At 37.0% G+C, this 12,960-nt stretch overlaps 1 protein-coding gene across 2 annotated transcripts in view; it reads right to left on the bottom strand.

Annotated features, from left to right (window-relative positions):
- Positions 1 to 896: 896 nt before the first annotated feature.
- The window catches only part of MTX2 (metaxin 2), a 55,918-nt gene continuing 43,854 nt past the window's right edge, over positions 897 to 12,960 (bottom strand). For both annotated transcript variants that reach the window (XM_038751054.1, XM_038751055.1), the window contains exons 5-10: positions 11,956 to 12,032; positions 10,797 to 10,889; positions 9,678 to 9,716; positions 9,153 to 9,278; positions 8,278 to 8,354; positions 897 to 1,329 (exon numbers count right to left, since the gene is read on the bottom strand). In XM_038751054.1, the coding sequence (XP_038606982.1) occupies positions 1,128 to 1,329; positions 8,278 to 8,354; positions 9,153 to 9,278; positions 9,678 to 9,716; positions 10,797 to 10,889; positions 11,956 to 12,032 (614 nt within the window). In that variant the 3' untranslated portion in view covers positions 897 to 1,127. The remainder of the gene's footprint in view (positions 1,330 to 8,277; positions 8,355 to 9,152; positions 9,279 to 9,677; positions 9,717 to 10,796; positions 10,890 to 11,955; positions 12,033 to 12,960) is intronic.

Genomic DNA, 12,960 nt, shown 5'->3' with positions numbered 1-12,960 from the left:
ACTAAGCATTTGGGGTAGTACAAAGTAACAGAGTTGGTAGACATGTTCCCTGCCCGCAAGGAACATCGAAATAGGGCTATCAGAAAAAAAAACAGCTTTCCATGGTAAGGGGGATGTTTTCTCACTCGCTCCGCAGTGTTATTGGTGAGATGTAAAAAATGTAAGTTTCCCAAGAAGCTAGAGAACCTTTTCAGTCATTCCCTAGACTGCTTATACTTAGATTTACATTTTCATGAGCTCTGAATTGACTGCATTTGATTTTTGTAAAAAAATTGGAAAAAAATTAAAATTCCAAGCTACCTTTACATAAGCAGGAATTTTGTGGTAAAGTTGTTTTAGCAAATGTAAGGTATCACACTGTTTTTCTGATGTGCTTTTGAGAAGCAGCATGGCTCAGTGGAAAGAGCTCGGGCTTTGGAGTCAGAGGTCATGGGTTCAAATCCTGGCTCTGCCAATTGTCAGCTGTGTGACTTTGGGCAAGTCACTTCACTTCTCTGGGCCTCAGTTACCTCATTTGTAAAATGAGGATGAAGACTGTGAGCCCCCAGTGGGACAACCTGATTACCTTGTAACCTCCCCAGCGCTTAGAACAGTGCTTTGCACATAGTAAGCGCTTAATAAATGCCATCATTATTATTATTATTATTATGTGTGAAGGAAATTGGATTTTCAGTACTCAGTTACAAAATTGAACTGCTTTGTAAATACATAGATCTGGAAAATAAGCACCGTCCAGTGACCAGTTTTACTATGTTGCTAGCAAACTAATCCTCAAGACTGTAATGCAAATCACTTGCCCTTTGTCTTTCACCACGGAGAACCTGAAAACCCATTTACTACATATGTGTAAAGCTCAGTGAAGGGCTCTAAGATGATCAAAGGAAAGGAAGTATGACTTTCATAGTTATTTATGCTTTATTTTTATGTTTATGCTACAAGAAAACTTGAAATTGATATGAAACAGAATACAAGTAAAACACAGTCATTCATGTTTAACATGTATACAGTGAAGTCCACAAAACTCATGAAAAGATGGTAGGGAAGTGTGGCGTTTTGGAAAAAAATTATATTTCATTTTTAAATCAACATCTGTTAGAACTGTAGTCAAAACAGATTTCAGAAGCTTCCTATTTGAGCAACGAGGTCTTTGGCGATCTGAGAGATGAGCTGTCTTTTCCATGATCCTCAAAGAAATGCTGTTCAATTCTTCTACAGAAGGCCAGGAGGTTGCTGTAGTTTTTCACCTTCTCAGAGAACGCGTCACTAGTCAACTGAGTAGTAAGGATCGTAAACAGATGTCCAAATACCAGGGCATCTAGTTCCGTTGGCCTAAAAAGAATAGCAGAGATAGTGCAGGGTCAATGGACGCTGAAAACGTTTAAAAAACAACCTACTACATTCTTTGAAAAGAGTATTGTGGGAAATAGAACTTTTGAGGCAAAGAAAAATATTGTTTGGTTTCTTCCCAGGAAAATATACGTGGGTTTTATTTTTGTCTGGGGGCAGTCTTGTTTCAGAGCACAAGTAGGTCTGAGTAACATTACTTTGTAATGATGGCTTTCTAACTCTAGACTTCATTTCCTGAAGTGACCCAAACAGGTCAACACCTAAAATGTGATAGAAACTCTATAGACTACGCTCAAGTACAGCCTCTGCCCTCTAAAGTTTTAGCTGACTTAGCTCTCAATTTCATTTTAACCATACCTCTTAGACCTTCTAGAATCTATCCATTTAGAACAACATTTGTACAGCTTCCCTTCTTTCATCCAAATCTTTGCTGGATACTGAGCCTGCCTGTTTTCCCCTAGGTTAAATATTAATAATAATAATGGTATTTGTTAAGCACTTACTCTCTGCCAGGCACTCTTTGAAGGGCTGGGGTAGATAAAAAAATAACCGGGTTGGACACAGTCCCTGTCCAACATAGGGTTCACCGTCTTAATTCTACAGATAAGGGAACTGAGGCAGAGAAGTTAAGGTCACACAGCAGACAAGTGGTGGACTCAGGATTAGAACCCATGACCTTCTGACTCCCAGACTCTAGGGAGATGGTAAGCAGAAGGTACACAGAATTATCATTGAAAGAGCTGCAAAGCATGGAAGAGAGAAATGGAAAGAGGAGGGTCAGCACATTTCAAAGAAAGCATCACTTCTATCAACTGGCTTACTTCTGGTAAGTTCCTACTGTGAGAGGGAGAGACACACAAACACACTCTCTCTGTTTACTCATTTCTCCGCTTGCCCCACCTAGCATCTGTTTCTCCTAAAGTCTGGAATGGCTGAATCCCTACATTGCTTGGAAGCATTTCTCAAAAAGTGCGTATCAATCATAAACCTGGAGTGAGGTCCAGAGAAGGCTACTAAGAACACTAATGTAACACCTCCCTGTGGTAGCCAGTTTAGAAGATATATGTTAATAGGGAGTCCAAGGGCCTCCTTTCCTCTATTCTTGTTAAGTCTCCTAACCCATCTACCCAATGACTAATGAAAGTGCAGGCACAGTCGCAGGATAGTGTCTCCGTAGCTTTGTAAAACTTAGGGGTAAGGACATCACTGTGCCTCCAGGCCCACCAAGCTAGAATTCAGTTCCCCAAATAGTAGAAGTAACAAAAACCAAGGCTGCCTTAGATAGAGGGAAATGTTGGTATATTAGAAAGTATGTGGCCCAACTTTTGAATAGGGTTGTCAAAGATTGCAATGATCTTTTTTCCTCCAAATCATCTGTTGGTGACATTTTCAGGAAGTACAATGCTCGACCGGACGGACCATCCAAACTGAGCCAAAATGCCATTTCTCAACTGCTGTAATTTTTGCAATTTCTCTTCCCTCTTTCACCTTTCTCTCTTACCAGCTTTTCCTGTCAATATTTTCTGGTAGGCCTGTCTTCAGGTGCAAATAATGACCTTCTTAAATAGTTCACATTATTTCTACTCCTAATGGTTGTCTTCCTGCCTTCTTTCTCCCTAGAATGCTCATCAATCCCTGCCAACCTGAGAGTCAAAACCACATATCTCATCTATTAATTATATCATCCATTATTATTGTGATTTCTTGTGCTAAACAAAACCTGGACAGTGCCCATGCCCTTCCCTAACATCACATCCTATTCAGTGCTTAGAAGAGTGCTTGGCACATGGTAAGTACCATAATTATTACTGCTGATATTTCCAAAATCAAAAGCTAACTTTAAAACTGATGAATCAAAATCTGACGTATTCTGTTTGCTCTCTCTTTTAAGTGTCCCCTCTGGTTTATGGCATGGGTAGGAATAGGATTCCCTAATGTTTTCCTTCTGATGTAAAATGTCCTATCAATCAATCATTTTTATTGAGCACTCACTGTGTGCAGAGCACTGTACTAAGTGCTTGGGAGAGTGCAATTTGGAAGACATCTTCCCTGCCCACAAAACATACCTTTTTTTGGCCTTTATTGCACTGTGAATCTTGTCTATTATACAATCATCCTACTGTATTTACTGAGCACCTGTTTGCAAAGTACAGTATTAAGTGCTGGGGAAGAATACAATGAAAGGCAAATAGGACATAGCTCCAGGAAGCTCATAAACATATTCTTAAAATATACTTTACCAGCAGTGTGTAGGAAGGGATCTAGAGCTACAGTTTTTATCTTTATGCCTTTTTTATATAAAATCTAGCTCTGGCAACCCTTTTATAACCCAATATACATTTTCCAGCTAGAATTCTGCTGGGAATTACTTGTATGATATGCTTGTATGGTATGTTCACAGGAAAAAGAGAAAACCACATCCATGTGTTGCCAAATACTTCCCTAGCCTACTGGCCAGTTTCCCCCATGAGAATATAACCACTAACTTTTCTCCTTTCAAAGACCAAAGGCTGGTGAGTCTTACTGCTGCTAATACTGCATTGGCTCTGCACTCAGCTTCCATAACCCTAAGCAAGATCAATTTTGTTTGCTTCAGCCTCATGTACTTTTTTCCTCCACCTAAATTATGTGATTAGACCCACCACCCCTCTTTCTCTTCTCCTTCAGTAAATTTTTGGTATTATTTCAGGAGCTTCCTCAGTACACTCTGCTCCCCCCTCCCTCAGAAGTGGCAGCATCTTGGCCTTTTAACGGTAAGTCCTTATGTCACCTCTTTGAAGATGGTTACGTTGTGCATCTGTGTGTGTTGAAAGGATTAGGGAGAGGCAGGAGGATGTTAGAGCTCTGCCACCATCTTTCTCTACCCATGTAACCTCCGTGGGCAGACACAGAAGGCATATCTGCTGACTTCTCTGGGGACCTACATGGCACAGTCAATATGCCAAGTGTTGTAACATGAGAAGTACTGTGGCCTAGTGGAGAGAGTAAGGACCTGAGCTCTGTGACCTTGGGCATGTGACAACTTCTCTGGGCCTGCGGGGATTAAGACTGGGAGTCCCACATGGGACAGAGATTGTGTCCCAACTGACTAGCTTGTATCTACCCCAGCATTTAGTACAGTGCTTATTTTTACAGTGATTAGTTATTAGTACAGTGAATATTTTTAAATATTCTAAAAGAATATTTTTAGAAGATTCAAATAAATGATCTGGTGCCAGTGCAGCAAATGGGCAATTTTTGAAATTTCTAAAAAACTTTTCACAAATGGATGTTCATTTTAGTCATCACTATTTGCTATCAGATATTCTGGCTCCATATTATGTTAGGCAACTGGGAATGGAAAAACACATGTAATTCCAAAGCATGCATAACAAGTAGCACAAATTTTAAAAAGGCACCTGGAGGTGGGGTGGGGGAGCAGAGTTGCTTCTGATAAGTCCCCGGGGAGTGCTGGGAAAATGATCTGGTTCATGACTGAACTCCCTGAATCTCCCATAATGCTGGTGTTATTTCTATGTGATCGATAACCTAGGAAGCCAGAGGCCTGCTCTTTCAGATAGCAGGTCGAGAGCACTGAGCAGCTGGTAAAGCACCCCTGATTAAGCCCCCTCCAGCATCCCTCCCAGGGCTCTTTCTACCAACTTGCCCAGAGCAACAGCAGCCTTCCACGGCAGGAGCAAGAAAGGAAGGCGTGAGAGAAAGATGGGATCCACCTTGGCCCTACCAGACACATTTGAACAACCCCACTGAGGCACAGGGATGTGTTCTGTCCAAGATCAGAGATGGAGGAAGAACTAGAACCTAAGCCCCCTGACTGTAACCAATCCACTGTACAAAATTTTAGTCCATTTAGTCCGTGAGTCTATGCTGTTAACATTCTGAATTGAAATTTCAGATTAGGGAGATTAGGAAATGAGAAGAATTCTGGTACAGCATGGTGAAAGATAAACCTTAATTTCATCCATTTGGCTGCTAGGAAAAGTGGTAAGAACTGGATAAAATTTCCAAATGTCATCCTGTAACAGTTTGAAATGCTTGCAAAAGTGGTGATTGTCAAGAATGCATTAAATGTGTGTTTGGTAAAGTGTTTCCTAAGATATAGGAAAAGACCTTTTGAAACTAACTAAGCTAGTCAAAAGTCCTCCAAGCCCTTAAAAGCAGCCTTTGTGTATACCTACAATGTATTTCTGAATTCATGGTTTTAATTAACAGTTTAATTGTAACTGCTCTATTAAAGGGGGATTTTAATACGTCCCTTGAATCCCCAAACAAAGTGATCTCTCTGCCATCAACAACTTTTCTTTGCCTTTGAGTTTGGAGGGAAAACATTTGACCAAGAATGTTTTCCCAGCCTCCCCCTCAAATACTGCATAACAAAACCAGTCCTTAAACCAAAATGGTGCACTTCAAACAGAAAAATACACCCCTTCTGGGCCTTTTAACTCCCAAGAATTCCTTGACCAGTAAGAAAAGGAACATTTGGCTACATTTCTTTTGTGCTACGGACTAAACAAATGGAAATAATCATCATAGCAAAAATCAAAGGAGAACAGTGATTTCTTGACTACAACCATGTGCATAGCTGTGTGGGCTTACCTACCAGCTTTTCACAATTTGAACTCGGTGTGACCCTTCAGCAAGAGGCCAATATACCCTTAACTGCAGTTTTAATATTTGTTGCAAATGGCTGATTTTACTTTTGTCAGCTTAGATATTTAGTCTATAAAAGATCAACTCTTGACACTGGCTCAGAAAATACATACTAATGCAATGAGGAGAGATACAGAAGACCCTATTAAATACTGACTCTATTAAAACTAAACTATTGAAATAGCAGTGAGAGAATGTAAAACTGAATTTTAATTAGACTTAACTCCAAACCACCTCACAAAATGAGCTGGTTATAACTCTCTATTATAACTTCCTGAAAATTATAATGCAAAATTAAAGGAAATAAGTTTTACTCTTTTTTGAAAGGATTGTATCTCCTCAAACTCACAGGTACAACAATACATTTAAACGTTGAAACTTCTTTATAGTAGTTAATACTTTATCTTTATTTCTGTAGTTAAACAGAACACCCTATGAAGTAGATACATGAAACTTAATTTTCATTTTACAGGAGGTTTTTAAAAAGAGGCATAGTTTTGTGAAATAATTTGCAAAGGCACTAGACTGTCCAAGGGAAATTGTGAGTCTGAGCCTACGCCCTAGATGTGCAGTGCTCCCTTTAATGGTCCTAAGCATTTGGGAGAGTACAATTCAATAGAGTAGATGGTTTATAGCTATCTACCCAAGCAGCACCCTTTGGAATATCATGGATAGATGACTGAAAGGAAAAATATTTTTAAATATTCTAAAAGAATATTTTTAGAAGATTCAAATAAATGATCTGGTGCCAGTGCAGCAAATGGGCAATTTTTGAATCTTCTAAAAAACTTTTCAGAAATGATTTAGTTATCACTATTTGCTATCAGATATTCTGGCTCCCTATTATGTTAGGCAACTGGGAATGGAAAAAGACATGTAATTCCAAAGGGTGCTTTATTAAATTAAATTGTAATGGTAGTTCATTATTTCGCTTAAGAAATTTCTCCAGTCTTTGACATGTTTTTTGTTGCTGTAAGATATATATGCTGATGATGGAAAAAATATAAGCAGTTAAAATGACCACTTATATTCAAATGGTAATCAGTTTTCCATTTCCATAAAATGTCTACTTTGAAAGTTATAGTAAATTTGGGACTCTTTAAGAAGGGCCAAGACCCAATTATTCACCAGCAAAGAATGAAATTAACACCTGAATTACATAAAAATAACCATGACAGACACAAGGGCATAGATTGCTTCACTCATCCAATCAGTGGGTGAAGATTAGTCACCACAGCCTAGAGGTAATTGCTGGCAATTCATTTTATTCTGCCAGTCTTTTCGGGATGACAGTGAAAGAGATTTCCAATTGCCCACGATTTCTCTATTACCCTCCATTATGTTGATCAGCACAAATGGAGGGGCTACAGAAGACAAGCTATTTCTATGCAGGCACAGTGAAATACAGATACATAGATACAGCTAGTTGGCGAGTACAGCAGGTTCAGGAACAGTAACTAACTCTGATATTCATTCAATCATTTACTGAGCGCTTACTGTGTGCAAAGCACTGTATTAAGCACTTGATATAAATCTCTTTATGTGTATATAATTTTTAAATCACGTAGCTTGCCATTGTTCCTGAACATGCTATACTCCCCAACTAGATAATCCTGGTAACAGACAGTCCATATCAAATGAATGGGCCGGAAAAACACCAGAGATTGATAGACTGTGAGTTTATCGTATTGTACTCTCCCAAGTGCTTAGTACAGTGCTTTACACACAGTAAGCACTCAATAAATACACTTGATTGATTGAATGCTACAAAAATAGGACAAATATGGTTGAAATGCTCTCATGGTATATTGAAAGCACTGCATTCAGCTGTACAAATAACTTACCTCCCAATGTCTAAATAGAAACTACTATTAAGGGCTTCTTTGCCCTTCATAGTATTTGTCCCAGGCGATCAAGAAGTGTGTGGGAGGGGGGGACTTTTCCAAATGGATCCTAGAATGATCATTACCCTGCCACAGTCCAATGTGGACTTAAAAATAAGTCAGTGCACAACCTGCTTGCTAAATATAGTGAAGTGTCCGATGCTTTTATCTTGACTTTAACCTCTCCTTGCTTCTGGTAAACTAGAGAGTGGTTCAGAGGCCAAGGAAAGGGAGAGAGTCATAGTTTCAATAACTGATCTTGCTTCCTTTTTATGAGAAAGAAAAATAATTTTATGAATTAAACAGTTTAAGGAGTACTGAATTTTCATTAGGCACAGACTATTACATTTATACAATACACTACACTTGGAACAATCTAATATATAAAATTACTTACTGTTTATTGAAAAAATATGGTTGTGTTCCCAGCCGTTGAGAGAGAGCTTCACAGCACTGATCTACATCTTCTAAAACCTAAAATGCCCAACAGAAACCCAGAAGCATAAGATCAAAATACAGTTTAGAACCAGGTCAGCCTAAAGTCCACATCTACAATTTGTATATGTAATAATTTAAGAATATGAACACATGTGGGAGAATATTTGAGTAGTTTCCTTTAATAACTATGCAACTACACTTTGAAATTTACAAGATTATCTTAAGGTAAACATTCTTAATTTGAAAAATTAAACCAGGTTAAGTAAAATGTGGTTCAGAGGGCAAGGACAGGGAGACCCATACCTAGAGTGAGTGATCTTGTTCAGAATAATGTAAAAGTCCATCATATTCTTCTTGAAATATGCATTTTTAACTAATTGATTTAAGTACTATACTCTAAGTTGTCATGAGAACATTAAAAACTGCTTCACAAACTCATCCCATTGTTTCACATTAGATACAAGGATTAATATCCTCTTTGACGACTGTATCATGACCATTGAATTGTTCACTAAATTTATTTACACAAAACCTTTTCTCTTCTCCACTATGTAGGACACCATCTTGAACAACCGACTTGCAATAGTTGAAAGGCTGCCAACTGCTCATAATGTTTTCCCAAGTGAAAATATACTGTTTAAATTTCATGTTAAGTTAATAAAAATCAATATACAATTTCAGTGTTATATATTATAAACTTTTTTTTTCCAGGGGTATGGAAACAAAAAAATGACTTCTTGATTTAAAACTGCTTTTACTGTGTCAATCCTTATATCTACATAGAGGTTTTGTCAAAAAACAAGGGAGGCTGCCAGGCTTTCCCATTTGACTGACCTGTTCAAGAGTCTTGCTACCCCATCCAATAGCTTTCATCTTGCGCTTGACTTCCCATTGCTTCTGATAAGCCAAAATGTGGTTCAGAGGCCAAGGATAGGGAGACCCATACCTAGAGCGAGTGATCTTGATCAAAAGAATTTAAAAGGAGACAGAGTGGTATTTTCCAATAAATGAAGGCAACTTCCAAAAGCAACACTTGGCCAACTACTTGACTTAAGAGTTTAGATCCTAAGTGTTAGCACACAAACACTTAATCTTGAAAATTCATAGCTTGCAGTCTAAAATAATTAAAATTTTAAACCATTCCCTTTAAAAAATATATAAACTTTTATGTACTTTGCAACCAGTTATTTCAAACAATGACACATGGCTTCCGTAAAATGTATGTGCAAGCAAAATTAAAGTAAGTGAAAAACTATATCACTAATGGTATGAACCACAATGTTTCATTTATGAGCAGGGACTTGCAAAAGTGTTTTCTCATTAAATTTTAATTAAGATAAATGCTGCAGAACCACTCACCTCCCCTACTGTAGTTTCATCACACCACTGAAGATACAACTAGAAACAAAGGGACACTTGCTAAACTTTAGAACACCAAAGAGAGGCCATATAAACAAAATTACTTCCTATCGTTCTAATTTATTAGCCACCTTTATTAAAACAAGCCAAACATTTGGGGGGGTTTTCTGGAAACAGTAGCATTAAATTTAATGATATCTTATAAAAAGTAATGCTTCAGATTATTTTAGCACATCTCTACAGAACTAAAAGTAATATGCATGCATGCATTAAGCAAGCCACATAACAGTCCCATAAAGTAAAAAGAAGGTATGTATCATCCCATACAAATATGACAAAGTGTTTGAATGGTTATTACCAATTACTAATTTCAATCAGTACCAAAGTTCAGTCAGTTCAGCAGAATTTGAAAGAGTTGCAATGGGAGAGATGGACCCCACGAAAGTGTGTGGTAAGTCTTTCAGAGAAAAGACTTCAAAGAACTCTTGATTCCAGTCTGTTATTCTTTCCCCACCCAAAAAATGGACAGTTGGTAGGACCAAGTATGGGAAATAAAGTACAGGAACCACATGAATTTGAAATAAGAAAATTAACAATCTTGTTTATAAGTCAGGGGAAGCAAAAATGCTCTTGATGTCCTTGCCCCCCACCTCCCACTAATAGAATCTGTCTATCTTCCCCCATTAGATAATGAGCATTTTCAGGATAAGGAATGAGTGTCTTCTCTCGAGACTCTCAGCTCCTGGTGGCCTCTTTACAGATGAGGTAACTGAAGTGACTTGCCCAAAGCCAAAGACAAGTGGAGGAGTCAGGATTAGAACCCAGGGCTTCTGACTCTCATGACCATGCTCTTTCTACTAGGCCACATTGTTTCCTATTGAGCAGATGATTATTGTATACTGCTAATTTTTTAAACACACTAAGTGCTTTGAGTCTATTCCTAAACTCAAACACATTTTTTCCTCATAAAAATGTCTTACTTGTTTATGTTTTTTATCTCTACAAATTGACAGTGTCAACATATAATCCGACCAAAACCCTCCCAATACTCTCATGTAGAAAACACTCTTATTTGCAAACACCACAAACAAAATTGACACAATTTATTGTCTACTTTACCTCTGCTGTCAACAGCATATTATTGACTAATTCCATGTAGGCTTTCATCTCTGCTTTTTGGACTTCATCCAACCCATCACTAAGTGAATGGCCCTAAGAGAAATAAAGTTTTGGGTTTGTTTTGGTTTTTTTTAAATCACAGAAGGAATAAAATAAACCAGAGCAGCCAGTCATGTTTGTGTTAAATATATCCTACCTTGCTAACAAATTTCCACTCAAATTCCCATTTTTAAAAAATAAAATAATCCTCCATATGAAAAGATAAGAATAAAACAGGCTTCTATTGCTGTATAATAAAGTGAATTGGAGATTTATTTTTCCCCATTACAGGAAATTATCACCATTCTATTGAACCTCCTGAAATCATGAAACTAAAACAACTATTAAATGTTATGCCTTACCTATATAGCTGTTGATCTATCCACAAACTTAAATGGTTTGGAACAATAATGGCATTCATCCTTAAATTATATATTGCAAAAAAGAAAACTTGCACCACTAGTCTTCTATCAAAGACAAAACTTTGATATATCTCTCTATATAATATCTCCTAAATGCTTAACACAGTGCTCTGCACCCAATAAGTGCTCAATATGATTGATTGTTCTAGTATACCCCAAAATTGCTAAATACACAAGTAATGCATTTAAGATAATCAAATGCACAAAGCAAAAGGTTGTATTCTCTGTAACTTCAAGACTTATGAATGTCTTTATAACCAAGATATAGCAAGTGTACCCATATGGGTTAAGGGTATGCTTTAGAAAAATGATATCCAATATACTACAATTTAATGCATTTTATTTATGTTCAAAACTAAGCAAATTGAAGCACAACTGGGGAAAAAAGAACACAAATCCTTCCCAAAAGCCAAGCATGCCAGCATCCAAAACAAAGGCATTTTGCTTTTATAATTAAAAAAGACTTGTAAACTAAGTTTGAAAAAATTTACCATTTAATAAAAATCAAGCTACTTCTCGCTATTAATTCATATTATGAACAAAATACAAATACTTTAGAAAAATTTCATCACTAGTTTATATTGACATTTCATAAAACTAGTTTAAAATCAATGTAAATGTTAAGACAGGCTAAAGGATGATTAATGACTTATTTAGCCGTAACTGTGATCAAATGTATTTAATATCTTTTTTATTACCTTGGCTTTTACAAATTGGACTATTGGACCAAGTTCTGATACTACTTGATTTCCCACATGAATAAAAGGGACTTTACCTGTTGAGGAAAAATGTGTAGACATATTTTAGTAAATCAAAATGTGTTACTATTCAAAAAAAACACAATGCATTTCAAGGCAGCTAAGAGATTCTTTAATGAATATTACAGCAAAATGTTTGATTCTATAAGTCCTTGACACTAAGTTGTTACCTGTGGAAGTTTAGTTTAAATATGACAGTTCTTTAACTTTGAGAAGTGATGGCAATTTATTGCAGCTGTTCAAAATAAAATCCATGGTATGTAAATTATCACAAACTGACAAAAAGAATACTTTCCTATTACAACCGAGCAATCTCAATCTCAGCTTTAAAAATCAGCAGTTGAATTGTGAAAACTTGGCAAGACCATTAAAAAAGAAATGATATATTAGAGATCCAAAGGAGCCTTTTTATTTATACATTGTCAGAGATATATACTGAATATTGTAATACACTTTTCTTTACTATATATACAACTAGTCAATAACATTAGGCATCAACAAAAGTATATTTCCAGAACCTAATAATTTATTAATTTGATTACAACATGAAATGTCCTCCAACAATCGGGTGGCTTGGATCGACAAAACAGACCTCTTTGAAAGATTCATCTTAGTAAACGTTTATATTTTAGTCTAGCACATACACACAAAGGTAAAAGATTCACCAAATGGCAAGAAAGTCTACTACCCAAACCCAATGGATGAAGTTTGCTGTCAGACTTAGTTCAAACAGAGTTCACACTAACAGCAGGCTTCGTCATGGTACTTTTTCAATAGATTCACTCCTCTCTAGCTCACAGTCAGCCTAAGGGTAATGGATGAGATCCACTGCACCAACAAAAGCCTCATCTGCATCCATACGATAAAATGTATTACAAAAGATATGCAGGTCTTTTTGAAAAGCAAGAACTCAATGGATTTTTAGAATGCACTTCCATGCTGCCA

The sequence above is a fragment of the Tachyglossus aculeatus genome, chromosome 9, assembly GCF_015852505.1.
Source record: "Tachyglossus aculeatus isolate mTacAcu1 chromosome 9, mTacAcu1.pri, whole genome shotgun sequence".
Classification (NCBI taxonomy): Eukaryota; Metazoa; Chordata; class Mammalia; order Monotremata; family Tachyglossidae; genus Tachyglossus; species Tachyglossus aculeatus.
Note: the sequence above shows the minus strand (reverse complement) of the source record. Positions and strands in the feature narration are given on the sequence as shown.